At 40.6% G+C, this 14,224-nt stretch overlaps 2 protein-coding genes across 3 annotated transcripts; both read right to left on the bottom strand.

Moving 5' to 3' along the window:
- On the bottom strand, positions 1–11,108 carry LOC121638675 (transportin-2). Of its 2 annotated transcripts, none has more exons than XM_041983596.1 (24): positions 10,927–11,108; positions 10,165–10,264; positions 9,813–9,888; positions 9,565–9,714; positions 9,210–9,316; positions 8,982–9,115; positions 8,803–8,884; positions 7,150–7,272; positions 6,943–7,061; positions 6,779–6,839; positions 6,516–6,687; positions 6,142–6,294; positions 5,826–6,051; positions 5,573–5,744; positions 5,262–5,456; positions 5,011–5,169; positions 4,377–4,464; positions 3,403–3,501; positions 3,224–3,319; positions 2,921–2,996; positions 2,493–2,592; positions 2,295–2,369; positions 990–1,119; positions 1–894 (listed from the first exon to the last, which is right to left on the bottom strand). In XM_041983596.1, the coding sequence occupies exons 2-23, from the start codon at positions 10,261–10,263 to the stop codon at positions 1,012–1,014; spliced, it is 2,670 nt and encodes an 889-aa protein (XP_041839530.1). In that variant the 5' UTR covers position 10,264; positions 10,927–11,108; the 3' UTR covers positions 1–894; positions 990–1,011. The 2 variants fall into 2 exon arrangements, with proteins under 2 accessions (XP_041839530.1, XP_041839531.1); XM_041983597.1 differs by having other exon boundaries at positions 11,022–11,107.
- Positions 11,109–11,828: 720 nt separating this feature from the next.
- rln3b (relaxin 3b) lies at positions 11,829–12,561 on the bottom strand. The gene is made up of 2 exons (XM_041983607.1): positions 12,378–12,561; positions 11,829–12,301 (listed from the first exon to the last, which is right to left on the bottom strand). The coding sequence occupies exons 1-2, from the start codon at positions 12,550–12,552 to the stop codon at positions 12,021–12,023; spliced, it is 456 nt and encodes a 151-aa protein (XP_041839541.1). The 5' UTR covers positions 12,553–12,561; the 3' UTR covers positions 11,829–12,020.
- Between the last annotated feature and the right edge of the window lie 1,663 nt (positions 12,562–14,224).

Consider the following 14,224-nt stretch of genomic DNA (forward strand, 5'->3'; position numbering starts at 1 on the left):
TTTGTATCCTCCCGCTCTGGTGAGAAAACAGATATGTTAGCCCTAATCCTCCCTTCCTAAGAGGAATGGTTTCTGTGAAGCCACAAGGAAAGACACTTACTCTTTAGTTTGATCAGGTAGAAAAAATGTGACAGCAAGATGTTTGATAGATGGATAGCTCTGAGAAGCAGCACTCTGGTCAAAAAATGAAAGTAGGAAACATAGATGAGGATAGCGAAATTATCTAACAGTTAAGTAGAGTTCAGTGAGTACGGATGAAGTATTGATATTGAATCCTATTCCCCAGAAAATAAAGTTATTACCCAGAAGATGAAGGAGTTTAAACACCTGCCTGTCCCTAACTACATGTAGTAGGTCTCAAAAAGTCTAAATTATAGTGCCACCCGCTGTCTGTTCCATGTACTGCATGTACAGCATGTGCAAGTTTATGTGAGTCTGTGTATGTTGGTCTGTCTGTCAGTCAAACTATCTTTATACTCTCACATTTAGGAATCCCATTAAAATCTCAGCTGTCCCTGTCCTCAACGCCAAGTAACAGACCTTTCTGTGGCGTTTTCCCCTGCCTTGTTAGTGATTTCCCTCCCTCTCTTTCCCTGAACTTTCTTCTGTGCCGCTTTCCTCTTTTTTTCCGACTCGTCCATCTCTCTGTGTCCTTCTCTATCTGTCCCTACCAGTTAGTTTTACTGTGTCGGGTCCCTGCCTAGTTAATCTAGAGGTGTTCCCCCTGTCCCTCCCTCCCACCCGCCCACCCTCCCTCTATGGACAAACACATAGGGCGTGGGGGCCGTCCATCAGGGGGAGCGGCCAAAAGCGTCCCTCTCCCTCCCCCCAGATCAGGGCAGTGCAATACACAGATGGATGAGTTTCCCATTCACCCTCCTCCTGCTGGCTCACCTGGGAGGACAGAAAAACAATGGAAAGAAAACAAAGATGTTAAAGGAAGTTTGCAACTGTTTTATGACTTAAAATCGATGCTGATGTGCGATTACCTCTTGGGTGGGTGTAGAGAACTTAAACGCCATAGCAGGCTGCCAGTCTCTCCTTCAGCAGTGGAGGGAACTGCTCTGAAAACTGCTGCCAGTTCTCCTCCCCGACCTGCTCCTTGAAACCATGCAGGATCTTTGGAAAACAAAAACAAAAAGGCACATGTTCAGCTTGTTAAACAGGGAGATGTTTGAGAAACATATTGCTTTTTATATTGTTTAGTATTATATTTAAAATAGTTTTTAAGTCCAAGGCTGTGTACTGCACTTTGGTCAACTATGATGTTTTAAAGTGCTCTATAAATAAAGTTGGATTGGATTTGTTTCACACTCATATGCACACACACACTCATACAGTCAGTGTTATCCTACAGGTTTAAAGTGTAACTACACCCCCTCACCCGCGGAGAGTGGGCGGGTCTGAATACACAGGCAGAAATGATTGACAGACAGCAGCTCAGCTCACAGGCAAGATGCCAGAGATTCACAAAGCAGCTTCGCCACAGAGTGGTCTTTAAGGTGAAGACTTCCCCCCTCCAGAATCTCCTCAGCTACACATGAACAAGGTGGTCCTGAATCGTATCAGTCTGAGCCGTTAGCGCTGTTACGCTGGCCTGTCAGCAGCTCTGGAAAGCTGTGGAGACTCGGCAGGTTGCGGCAGCTGCAAGAAGCTGCTGCTGGAAGTTGCCGCTGCTACGATTTGAGCTGCTGTCTGTTGCCAGGTGAGGATCAGCAGGTAAAGAATAAAGTCTGGTGTTACTTTTACACCGAAGCACAAATCCATCCCATTACAGGAATATTTAACCAGAAAGTCTGTGAAAGAATAGAACATCCTTTATTTCAGTAAATCAACTTAAAATGGAAAACTAATGTATTATATAGACTCATTATATCCAAAGTGAGATTTTTCAAGAATTTATTTGTTATAATTTAGATGGTTTACAGCTTATGAAAACCCAAAAATCAAAATCTCTGAAAATTAGAATATAACATGAAATCAATAAAAAAGGATATTGAATTCAGTAATGTTGACCATCTGAGGAGTATATATGAACTATGCATATGAACGCAATACTTGGTTTGAGCCCCTTTTGCATGAATTACTGCCTCAAAGCAGCGTGGCATGGATGTTATCTGCCTGTGGCTCTACTGGGATGTAATGGAAGTCCAGGTTGCTTCAATAGTGGCCTTCAACTCTTCTGCATTGCTCGATCTAATGTGTCACATCTTTGATTATTTTGTTTATTTAAGTCAGTCAGACTAGCTGAAAAAGAATCAGCTTCAACCCCACTACGTAAAATAGACCCTCACCTTGTAGAACATGTCTCTCAGATCATCTTTAGGATTCACCCAGGAGGCCACAGCATCACAGAAGAAGATGAAGTCCTATACAACAATATGGAGGACACAAGAATTGCTAAACATCTCATGATAAAGCTTTATAACATCTGAAGGTTTGCTTTACTGCCAAAAGCGATGAAGGCAATGCTGCAGTGTGCAATGTCTCACCTGCACCACACCTCCAGGATTCACACCGATCATAATGCAAATCCCACGGAAGGCAGAGTCCTTCTCCTCATTGTCTCGGATGTTGCGCAGAGAAGTACACCTGCAGTGTGCAGAAAACTTAAACTTAATACTACAACAACTATGAGCTCAGCTCTCTGATATATAAAGTCAAACATTAAAATAAATGATCCAACGACCATAGGATGATTACTATTACTGTGCAGGAGGACATCTCAAACCATCTCTTATGTTGCTGATCTGTTTATGTTTTCATAATACAATGAAGATGATCAGTGAAGACACTGAAAATAATTTCTATTGTTCTGTGTCTGTTAAATGAAGGTTTAATTGAATTAACAGATTACTGAATGAAAATGTCTGTAAATGGGGTTTGCTAACAAACTAAAGGGGGATTAAATGATGCTCACCAGGGTCGGATGAACTGCGGGAGCATTGGAGCAACCTCCTGAGGACACACATAGCCCAGTCTGCCGATGGTGATGGCTTGAATGTGATAAAAAAATTAGTCAGACCTACCATCAGAAAAATGCTTAAGTATATGTGTATCATGATTTGTTATTATGAAATACAACAGACAGCTAGCACAGCCATCACAGTCGTGTAACCATAAAATTTGGTTACTCCATAAATTTTTTTTTTATTAAATTAAATATAAAAAAAAAGAAATAAAAAAAAAGAACCTGTATCAACATATAAGTGCATTCACATACCGGTGTTCTCCAGCAGGGTTTTAGGTGTGTTGGGTCGGTTAATGATCTCAACCAGCTGGGACAGAACCATAGCAATGTATGGCTGCATCTCCACTCCTGACAGAGTAAATAGACTGAATTGAGACACACTACATTTGATGTTCAAACATGCTGTTAAGCAGATAAAGTCCCGAACTGACCCATCTGCATGCAGATCTCTCCTATGGCCCAGGTTGCGTTGTTGCAGACAGAGATGAATTCTGGATTCAGGTTGGTTCCAAGGATGGGCATGAATTCAGCTGAAGGACAAACACATAGGAATATTCAAGAGTAAAAAATTGAGAATGATATCATCTTTATAACAGTGTGCAGTAAGGATGGTAAGGGGCAGCATCAGTGGTGCATCAGCAGAAACGATTAGACTGCGACTGGCCAGATTAAGAAAGTGTGCCTTAGATATTTTTCTGCTAAACTCAAGACAGCTTTGAACATCTTATGTAGGAAAAGATCATTATATATAACTGAGAGAAGTACAGGAGTACTAAGCTTTATCTCACCCCAGTGAAACCTCCACAAAGAGGACGGATAAGTGATAAGTGTGGCTGGACTCGGAGGACAGGAAAGTGGGATCTATTTAAAGTGTGAAATGTGACCTTTGGAAAACATTGGTTGTTGCATTTCAGCTGATGCTTAACAGAACAAAACAAATACAGCCAAATATGAAACCTATGGTTGAGCCTTTCAAACAGCTGATAAATTTCTGCATCTCAGTGGAGAAAAAAGCCAGTTTGATCTGTACTGAATCATATCCCCGTGTACCATTTTAACCACCAAAGCACAATCTCCAGTCAGAAAAAAATGCATGCAACAGCAGCATCATGCAGTTTATTAAAAAAAAAATCAAGAGCAAGTGTAGCATTTAATCTGTGTAACTCCAGAGGATGAACATTTAATAAATAAATAACATCCATGTTGAAGCTAATTTTAAGTCAAAGCTGCAGTGGAAAAACATGAGTAGTGATCCTCTCATTTTTCATCACCAGTCAAGTTTGTGAAATCTACACATGCTTACATAAAGCGTAATCTTTTTTTTGTGTACGTTTACATTGAAATATAATGAGTTGTAATTGATGTTAATGGCAGGAAAAAAAAAAAAATAAATAGTGATAATTACCAATGCATGGTTTGACATGAGGGAAGCAAGCCTTGGTCAAATCCCCCAGCAGAGCAAACGAACTCTGCCTTACCTCTGGCATCGTATCCTGGAAGAAAACACACACAAAAAAGTGAACACACAGAACTGAAGAACCAGTCAGTGGAACATCTAATTGAGGCCATTCTAGACTTGAAAAATAGTTTTTAAAAAATAAGAAAAACGACTGTTTTATGTCAGTCACACCCTTAGTGATCAAATTACAGCAAAGGCTACTCAATGTTACCAACAGAGCACATTTCCCACAGCTGCCTGTGTTAAGCTGTTAAACTAGCTGCCTTGTTAAACAGCTCCACAAAACAATTTAGTTAATAACATAAAATATAGAGCTGCAGAAAGACTAAGGGAGAATTTAATCAATAAAAAAAAAAACATATAAACCCTTAATTTAGTGCATACTGACTGTAAATCCCTCATAAATGTGCATGTAATTTGAACCCAATCCAAAAACGAATCAGTAAAGGTAAAAATGTCCATTTTCAAAGGAAAATAATCGCAGGATGTAAAAAGTGTTGACTATGTAGTACAGGGAGAATGTTAGAAAACCAACAGATGGTCCTTGTTTTGATCATTTTCTCTTGCAACCCCTCCTCACCTGCATGCACTGGAAAAGCAGGGTCATGATGTTACTGCGGGCCACAAGCGTGTCCACATGACCCCCAAGACCCTCTGCCAAGCCGCTTAAAAGATCCAGTGCCACAATCATGAAGTCCTTGTCGGGTGCTTCATACTGGTCTGGCTGCTGGCTGTACATCTGAGACACACCAACACATTAGGTGTCATTTATGTGGCAGTAATTATGTAAACTGGATGTGCAAAGACTATGTGGTAGTAGGTCTAGTTCACCATGGCTTGAGCCAGAGTCTTCTGGACCAGGGTGACGCAGCGCTGGTAGACGGGCTCGCAGTAAGGGAGGAAGCCGCTCTGCAGCGCCGTGGCAACGGACGACAGACATTCGAGCAGAGGGAAGAGGTCTTTGTCCTCATCCTTCAGCTCATTCCATTTTGCGATCAGCGGTGGCATCAGCTTCTGAATGTACTCCTGAAAAAAACAAATGTGAGAGGTTTGTTGAAACTAAAGAAATGAATACAAAGCGTACGAAAACAGGGCTGTGCACATGTGTGTCTTTGTGTACAAGAAAGATTTTTTTAACTCACAGGCTGGTTGAGATGGTGTCCCACAGAGTCTGCCAGCGTTCCTATGGCATCATAGAGAATGAGCAGATTCTTGTGTTGATACTTCCCAAAAGCAAAAACCAGAGTGTCCAGGATGAAGCTCAGATAAGGCACCAGCTCTGTACATGCCTCCTCCTCCAAGGTGGCAAACGCACTGTTAAAAAAATTAAAGATGAGATGGGTTAAAGCAGAAATGTAAGCAGGAAGTGAGAGAAACCAGGAGGGAGGAGTATACCTGCACGCCGCCTCCTGCACTCTCTTGTTGCCATCCAGGATGCGTTTAAGCAGCTCCGTCATGAGGGGCTTGAGGTGAGCATCAGGGGGCTGGCTGACCACCCAGTGGGCGTAGCGGCTGAGGGTCCAGCAAGCGATGGAGCGAACCAAGGCCTTCTTGTCGCATAAGCACTGGATGAGGTGGGGGATGAGCTCAGGCAAGTATGGTACCATACCCTGCATACAGCCTGAAACAATCACAGATATTTAGATCAACTCTGTGACTGAGGTTGTGTTTAAACTTGTTGGTTAAAAACGTTTTTTGTGTGTGATCTCACCTTCTGCGATAGCCCCGAGCACTAAGATGCCAGACTCCTTGATAACCCAATCAGGATGGAAAAGCAAGCCTTTAAGCAGGGGTAGGAGATGGGGGAGCAGCTCTTCACGAAACACATTAGCAAGAACGTCCAGAGCTGCAGCCGAACACTTCCCTACAAGGTGGACACCGCAGAAAGATTAAATTACATTCAAACCATGACAGTATTTCCTGGAAAAACTGGGACAACACCAGAGCGAGGAAAAAAGATTAAAAAAAACAACAAAAAAAAAAAAACATTAGTCCAGACAAAATATAAAAGGAAATTAAAAAAGAGAAAGCTTATCTGAGATTTCTTTCTTTAAATCAACCATTTTAAGCAGGTTTTTAACTTACGTAGATTCCAGTCGGACAACGTGTCATCATCATCGTCCTCGTCTTCGTCTATGTCCTCCCCCTCCTCTCCTTCCCCTCCCTCGTGCTGCAGAGTGACAGTGCGAGACTTGTGGAAGCGAGGCTTGATGTCTTGCTCGCTGTCTGGAATTGTCTCATCCTCTTCCACATCCCCCTGGAGCACAAAATGGAGATGAAGATTAATGCTGAGTGGACACAGGAAAAGGTTTGTGTAGAAAGCTGCGATTTGTCAGGAGGCTGGTTACCTTTAGAAGAATAATGTCTATCTCTGAGTATTTCATCCCATTTACCAAGATAGGAATCAGTCTGGGGAAAAAAGAAAGAAAAGAAAAGCAAGTGTCATGAAACTAGGAAATTGAAATGATCTTGCTGTTAATCCAGTCCAGCATGTTGGTATTTAAATACTTACTGAACCAAGTGGCCAGACAGGGCCTCTTTACAGATGGGTTGTTCAGCCAAAGTTAGCCAGAACTCACATGCCTCCAGAGCCACATTCTCATCCGGGTCCTGGGTGCGCTGCAGCATGTACTAAAGGGTAAAACAACAACAGGTGATTGTAAGGAGGACGAGGAGGTCTGCGTTAATGCTGGTGTGTTAAATTGAATCAAAGCCTCACCTGGATGATGCTGTGCATGTGTGGGATGAGGCGGTCGATGCGAACCTCCAGGAGCATGACCAGAGCCCTGCACACATTCTTGCGAACTTCACTATCCTCATCACCAGCTAGTGCAAACAGACTCTGGAAAGAGAAAATCATAATTAAAGATAAGAGAATGGAAATTAGGAACATACGAACACATTCTGAGCCTAGTAAATAAAGATTTTACAACCAGTCTGGACAGAAAGAATAAAAGTGAGGAACATTCTACTTTAAAGAATTAGAAACTGCATTCAGATGATGTTGTGAAGCTAATGAGTGCTTTTGATGTGTTTACAGTGAGTTCTTAAGAGTTAAGAAATCAGGCTGAGGCAGATAATTAACTCAAAATCCCAATCTGAAGATGCCGTCAGCCTCATCCCATCCCAATGCAGTGTTTAAAGGCAATTCACACTTTCTTCATCTGCTTGAGCGAGAGGTTTTATTTGATGTATGACCTCTTCTGCCATTTGCACCAGCCCATGAGGGTCGTGTAGTCCAAATATTTGTAACCATAGAGACCGGCCACACAGACTGTGCATGTGAATAGATCAATCTCCATTCAGAAAATAAGAACACACCCAACAAAGACAAGAAATAAAAGAACAATGTGAACGTTTGTTTTAAGAGTGTTTTTGAAAATGTTTTGTTTGATAAACAGATACATGCAGTCATTAGAGCCAGCTTCTTTTGCCAAAGAATCTTTTCTCATCAGGAACTTGCTACAGTAACAGACTTTATTTAGCCGTCTGCCATCTCGCCCGGAGATTGTTAAAAAAGGATGGACATATCGACACTTCGATATCGGATTTTATACTTTTTTTTTTTTTAAATATTGAGATACAACTGTGCTAAAACAAAACATGCCATTTGTTTTCACTTCTCTGATTTTAAGGCAATAAAATGATGTGCGAAACCCAACCAGTGTATTCCTTCAGCGTCTTCCGTGTCACACAATCACGGTAGCCCAGGGATGAGCAAAGACTCGGTCTTGGCAGGTTTTAGACATTTCCCTGCTTTAACACACCTAATTTAAATTAAATGGAGCTTATCACGTTCCGCTCAGTGACTCATTGAATCAGGTGTGTTGAAACAGCAACATCCGCCCCACCTAGCATCCAAACATAGCTGCTCCCATTTATTGATGTTACTACTCCTCTGCACAGAACTGATATCAACTCAACACAGACTCAAGTGAGACAAATCTAACTGATGCACATTAAACCTGCTTCAGCTGCCTTGATGTTTCAAAAACCTGTAAAAACTCTTACCAACACTGCACCATGCTGTTTTAATCAGACAGCATAAGTACAATGTCAGTGTTTAATCAATCACCTGCTGTGGTGACTTCAGTGATTAAAACATGGAGCCTGTGCAATGTGATTAAAACTGTGCTTGCCTTCTTGTAGCTAACTAAGCCTAAGAGCAGATTTAAAAAAAAATTAACTCTTCTTTGGAAGAGACCCACTGCATCCATTATAAAACACTGTGTGCAGTCCAGCTAAATAATAATTCCAGCTCTCCAACTCCTGAGATAACTTAAACATAGTCTGATTTCCTATTCCAAGTGAGAATCAATGCAGTTATGACATTGTTGTGAATTATGTAAGCGGACGATGTTTCACTACTCACCTCAATAAAGGTGTCAATGTTATCCATCAAAGCCTGAGCTCGTCCAATGATAAACTGGTTCACACATGCAATTGCATGAGACCTGAGAGAATAACAGCAGATCATTTTAAGAAGGAGATTTCAATCATCGATGCTGAAGATGACTGATTCAGACAGCAGACTTGAGCATTTTCTCAAACCTGATTTTGGGGCTGCAGTGTTTGAAAAACTGGAGGAATTTAGGGATCATTATGTTGAGAGGTCTGTTAAGAGCATCGCTATCCAACAGCTCTGATGAATCCTCACAGATCTTCTGCAAGGCTCCAAAAGAGCCCTAAAGGTGAGAGAAAATTAAAGAGAAAGAGTGTTAAAAACATAAGGAACCTATATGGATTTTGCTGCATGTGGTCAAATAGACAAAGTCTTACCTCACAGGTGTTATAGTCCTCTGAGTTGAGTAGATTACAGAGCTGAGGCAACAGCTCTGGCCATGTCTGCAGCTCACCTTTAGAGGCTATAGTGGTGATCAGAATGCCTTCATGACGGAATAAAAATGTAATACAAAGAAATTAGCCCTTAAAACTCAGAAGTAACTGCTTACATCATTCACAACTGTAATCTACAATTCAAAACATCTTCAAAGTACAGTGTTTGCACCTACAAAACACCTTTACCTGCAGAAATTCAGCCTCCTACATGACATTCTGACTCATACTAACAATAAAATGGAGCTTACTCTAGCTTTCTCCCTCTCCATCTTCCCTCTTTCATTCAAACACCCACCAATTGTAGCTCTGATAAGCGGCGAAGGGTCTCCGATGTTGTTGAGGCATTCTCGTTTGATGAAGTCAGCCACATTAGGAGGGAAGTTCTGGTAGTGAGCTTTTACATTGTTCTTCAGAATCAGACCACTCAGAGAGCGGGTGGGCTCGTCTTTAGAGGCAAGGTAGCAGAGCATGAAAAGACATTTTTAAATGTAGGAAGGAGGAAGTTAGATACATCTATTATATTTTTTAAATGCACAAACATACCCTCAGATTTGAGACTTGTGAGGACAAAGATGAGATAGTTGTTGAAATCTGGAAACTGATTAAGCTGCTCCAGTTTCTGCAGAATCTGTTAAGGAGCTCATACATTTGTACAAACAAATATTAACACACCCATCTTTGAGATGAGTTTGTCTTCTGTTTTGCACTTGGGCAGTGCAAATTAATGCATATCATTATCACTTTAGTACACTGCATAAGGTAGCACTAACAGTAGCTTTTTGCTACCATCCAAGACACACAAGCTCGAGAAGAGGAAGAAATATCTCACTTATATTTCACACCTTTTCCTCCCAGCCTGCCTGTTAAACAAGAACACAGTCAGACGTAAGGATACTTCCTGCACAGCTCTCTGAGTTGCTGTGTCTGGGGACTGGGAATCCTTCAGGAGCTGAAGCACTTGCTGCAGACCCTGTTCGTCTGGCTGCCACTCCATCCTACGAGATAACACATTTTTTAGCTGTTTGAAAGGCATCCACTATACACATTAGTGCTCACAGCCACACCTGTCACCTCAAAACAAGTACTGAGCTACCGATTTACCAAGTAAAACAGTAACTTGGGTAATTCTGTAAACCACGCTACTTTTTCTTTGAGACTTGACTGAAACAAAAATACTGTTTGCTGTAAACATTTGGGTACAGCGCAACAAGAGATCAGTGGAAGCACGACTGCTTATGGTCATTTTCCGATCGTAGTTATGAAACTCATAAGTACTGCACGTACGCAGTAACTATTAACTACGCTACTGAACAATCAACGAGTTCCTAACGAGTAGCAACTATCAATTCCGAGCTGATTAGTCTTTTCCACATGAGGCCCAGACAGCATTGGCGCAAATATCTGTCTCAAACAGCTAGCAAGCTAGCTTAGCGTCGCTATTATATTTAACCCGTAACGGATTTATAGATTTAAAAACCATATTTAGAGTCAGCTACTCAGACGTCAAGTTGCTCCACCAAAAGCTGTATTTGTGATCAAAATGACGATGAAAATTTTTCAATACTATGCGTGACATAACAGTCGTCTATCAAAACATAGCAGCTCCAACAAGTAGCATGTGTAGCTAGCATCTTGAAAGTACCGCGAAAGGTTTTACCTTGTCTCTCCGGCGTGGTAGATCTAGATGTTTATAGAAAAAATACACTAGACGCTTTAACAACTAACATTAAATAAAGTATCACTGCGAACTACCTGGTCTTATACAAAATTGGGATCTCAGTAGATCTATGGTTGCTACGCTAGCTTGCATATGACAGAGATTGCATGCTTTGCTATCAAGCCGGGTGATTAGTTTGATCTTAGTGGGCTTCCGTACTAAACAAATTATTCAGGTAAACAGGTAGAAACATAAACAACTGTATAAGCATTATTGCTATTTAATGCTATATTTTTTATGTGTTTAAATCTTTTAAATAAATTAAACAAAAAGTTTGTTTTAGTATAAATATAAGACTAACATGACATTATTCGAACAGACATTATGTGCGCTGTTTTGTGTTTCCCTTTTTGACCAGCAGATGGCGACATCGTAAAACTCCAGGGATGCTAATTTGAATAGAGTTACAAGGGTGTGGACCCAATGGTATGGGCAAAATGGATAGCACAGAAAGAAGTATAAATACCCTGATGGTTCAGTTTGTCAAACTCCTTCGTTATATATGTCTCAATGTTACGGATTTTTTAGGTCAATGTAGAAAAGGAGAAAAGTATGAACTAATCCTTGAAATAAATAAAGCTTCCATAATTACAAGAATCACACAGTGAATTATTGGGTGATTACACTGAGTGGCATTGCATTATAAATCTGTCATATTGTGAAACCATGTCTCCAAGCAGAATTAGTACTCATTCAGTCTCAGGCCCCTCCATAAAGTCGTCACTTCTTCTTTTATTTCAAAATCTTTGACAGTACTGCATTTGTGAAACAAGGAAGTTGTCCAACAGTAAGAAATATCATTTTAGTGTGCCTTTTTTTAAGACTCATATGGACTCTCTTAAAACAATTACACACAACTTTATTAAACAAAAGGATTTCTCATAGTAACACATTTTAAGTACACATTAGACACAACAATGATCAACATGTTGGCAGTCATTTGTATTAATCTGGAGCTTTAAAAATTCTACTTTTGAAGAAATGGAGGGTAGTGAGAAAGGAGAAGAGGTTTCCAGGACCGGGAGCAACCAGACTCAGCACAGAGAGCTGATCTCGCTCTTGCTGCAGCCCCACTTACAGCAAGCATTGGACAGTCCAACTACTACGTCCCGTCCTTTTCTATCTGCCCTCTGTAGAGCTTCCAGCACCTCCTTTGATAATGGTGAGCTAGCTGAGCGACTAAATCCAGCAGTCCCAGATGTCACATCCAACATCTGATCTTTCCATGCTTGGGACTTTGCAGGATCCAGCTCGCTGGTCAGATGAGAGACGGCATTTGTGTCCCATGGATCAAAGGGCTCCTCTCCAATAAGAGCTGATAAAGAAAAAGAGGTGAAATTCTTGGTTTAACAATGAAAACATGGTACATCAAAGAAAAGTTTCAGTCTTACCTGAGTTTTCTATGCTTCTCCTCCAGCGAGAACCACCACAGGTAAAGATGACAGCACGTATGAATTCTCTTCCACACAGTTTCACTCCATAAAAGGATGGCTGACCCTCATTACACCAGACCCTGTCTACTAGCACCACCAACAAGCCTAAAGTCAAGAGTGTTGCTTTCCACATGGTGAGTGAATAGATATCTCTCTGGTTTAAATTTCTTTTTGGGCAGTCTTCTCATTTTATATAGGCTTCAGGCTCACCTCCTCACCTCAGCTCACCTCCACTTATCATCATTCCCAGAGATAAGACTGGGGACCTTTAGGGCAACAATGCAAAAAGGAAAAGAAAAAGTTGTGATTAAGTGGCAAATGATGCTAGAGGCGATGTCAACAGAGCTCTTGGCAATCAAATCACCTGTGACCTTTTGTTGGCCTTTCTGTTCTTTCTATCATATGGGTTGTGCTATGTGTCAACTGCACAATCCTTGGCTCACTATCTGCTCTGCTGGGCATTGGATGGAGATCTCTATCCACTCAATGATAGCCAGGTGACACAGACAGACACAAACAGAGAGATGCTTTTGAATATTATATTGACAGATAAATTGCAAAATTTGGATGTTGTATATTTGTAGTTATTGTATAGTTTTTCAATTTCTTAAGGAAACATTAATTCCCAAGCACATCCTTGTTAACTTTTATAGAGACACAGTGGAGAACATCTTAAATGGAAACAGCACAAGCTGACAAGGGATGTGTAGCCCAAGACACGAAAGCTTTGACAGAATGACTGAAGCACCGAAAACATCACTGGCACTCATCCCAAGTATAGGGATTTTAGTTAGCTCTAAATAGTCCATCATAAAAATTTTATTAGATTATTTTGTCAGTGTTATGTGACTTAAAAATATTTATACAACATAATACTATAGGTGCAGCTGTTTATTGAAATTTAGGCAAACATAAATAGAAATAGTGTATAAGGCACAAACAGTTTGTAGAGTTCTATCAAGCTTGAAAGTCAATATTTAGTAAGATCAAATCTTTTCAGCATACTCTGAACCCTCTTAGGTGGATTTCCTTGTATTTTATTCATCTAATCTATAGAAATAGTTAACCAGTCGTCATGAAGGACATTCCAAAGCTCTTCTTTGGATGTTAGCTGCCTTTTCTTCCATTTTTGAAGATGATCCCACACTGTTACAATAACATTGAGAATCAGGCTCTGAGGAGGTTTTGTCACTCCATAAGACCTATTGCCACTGATTTTCATCCCAGATTTGTGTTAGTTGGCATACCACAGTTTTTGTTGTTTTGTGTGTGTGTGTGTGTGTGTGTGTGTGTGTGTGTGTGTGTGTGTGTGTGTGTGTGTGTGTGTGTGTGTGTGTGTGTGTGTGTGTGCTTTCCTTTTTAAAAAATTACTTCTTGACATCAACAATCAGCATGATGGCCGTTTTGATGGTCTCCAGAAAGGATCAGATTTCTGTCAGGGCCTGACAGAAATCACTGTGATGGTTTTCCCCTATATTCTAGAAGATTAATTTATGATACCATTTATCTGCTGTCATTATTTATTTATTTATTTTGTAGGCCTCTCTCTTCTTTTGTTCTACCCTTTTCCAGTTAACTTTTTTTTCCCCAGGATTTTGGTAAATAGCTCTTAGGGAACCACTTTGAAAAAATATTATTTTATATCAGTAAGCAACAGCCAATGTGACTTTGTGACAAACAGATGGTAACAAAGCGCTTAAAGATGCCATTTTAATCTAGTCCCTTTCTCAAATTATTTGTTACACATAGACACAACCATGGTTTGCCTGACATAGACCCTTAAATTATTCATATGTCAGTTCTAA

Source organism: Melanotaenia boesemani, chromosome 4, assembly GCF_017639745.1.
Source record: "Melanotaenia boesemani isolate fMelBoe1 chromosome 4, fMelBoe1.pri, whole genome shotgun sequence".
NCBI lineage: Eukaryota > Metazoa > Chordata > Actinopteri > Atheriniformes > Melanotaeniidae > Melanotaenia > Melanotaenia boesemani.

Coding starts and splice junctions, on each gene's coding strand:
- LOC121638675 (XM_041983596.1), bottom strand. CDS start 10,263: ATGGAGTGGCAGCCAGACGAACAGGGTCTGCAGCAAGTGCTTCAGCTC. Junction 5,457..5,572: donor GACACCATCTCAACCAGCCT/GTGAGTTAAAAA, acceptor TGTTTTTTTCAG/GAGTACATTCAGAAGCTGAT. Junction 3,502..4,376: donor TCATGTCAAACCATGCATTG/GTAATTATCACT, acceptor TTTGTCCTTCAG/CTGAATTCATGCCCATCCTT.
- rln3b (XM_041983607.1), bottom strand. CDS start 12,552: ATGTGGAAAGCAACACTCTTGACTTTAGGCTTGTTGGTGGTGCTAGTA. Junction 12,302..12,377: donor GAGAAGCATAGAAAACTCAG/GTAAGACTGAAA, acceptor TTTCTTTATCAG/CTCTTATTGGAGAGGAGCCC.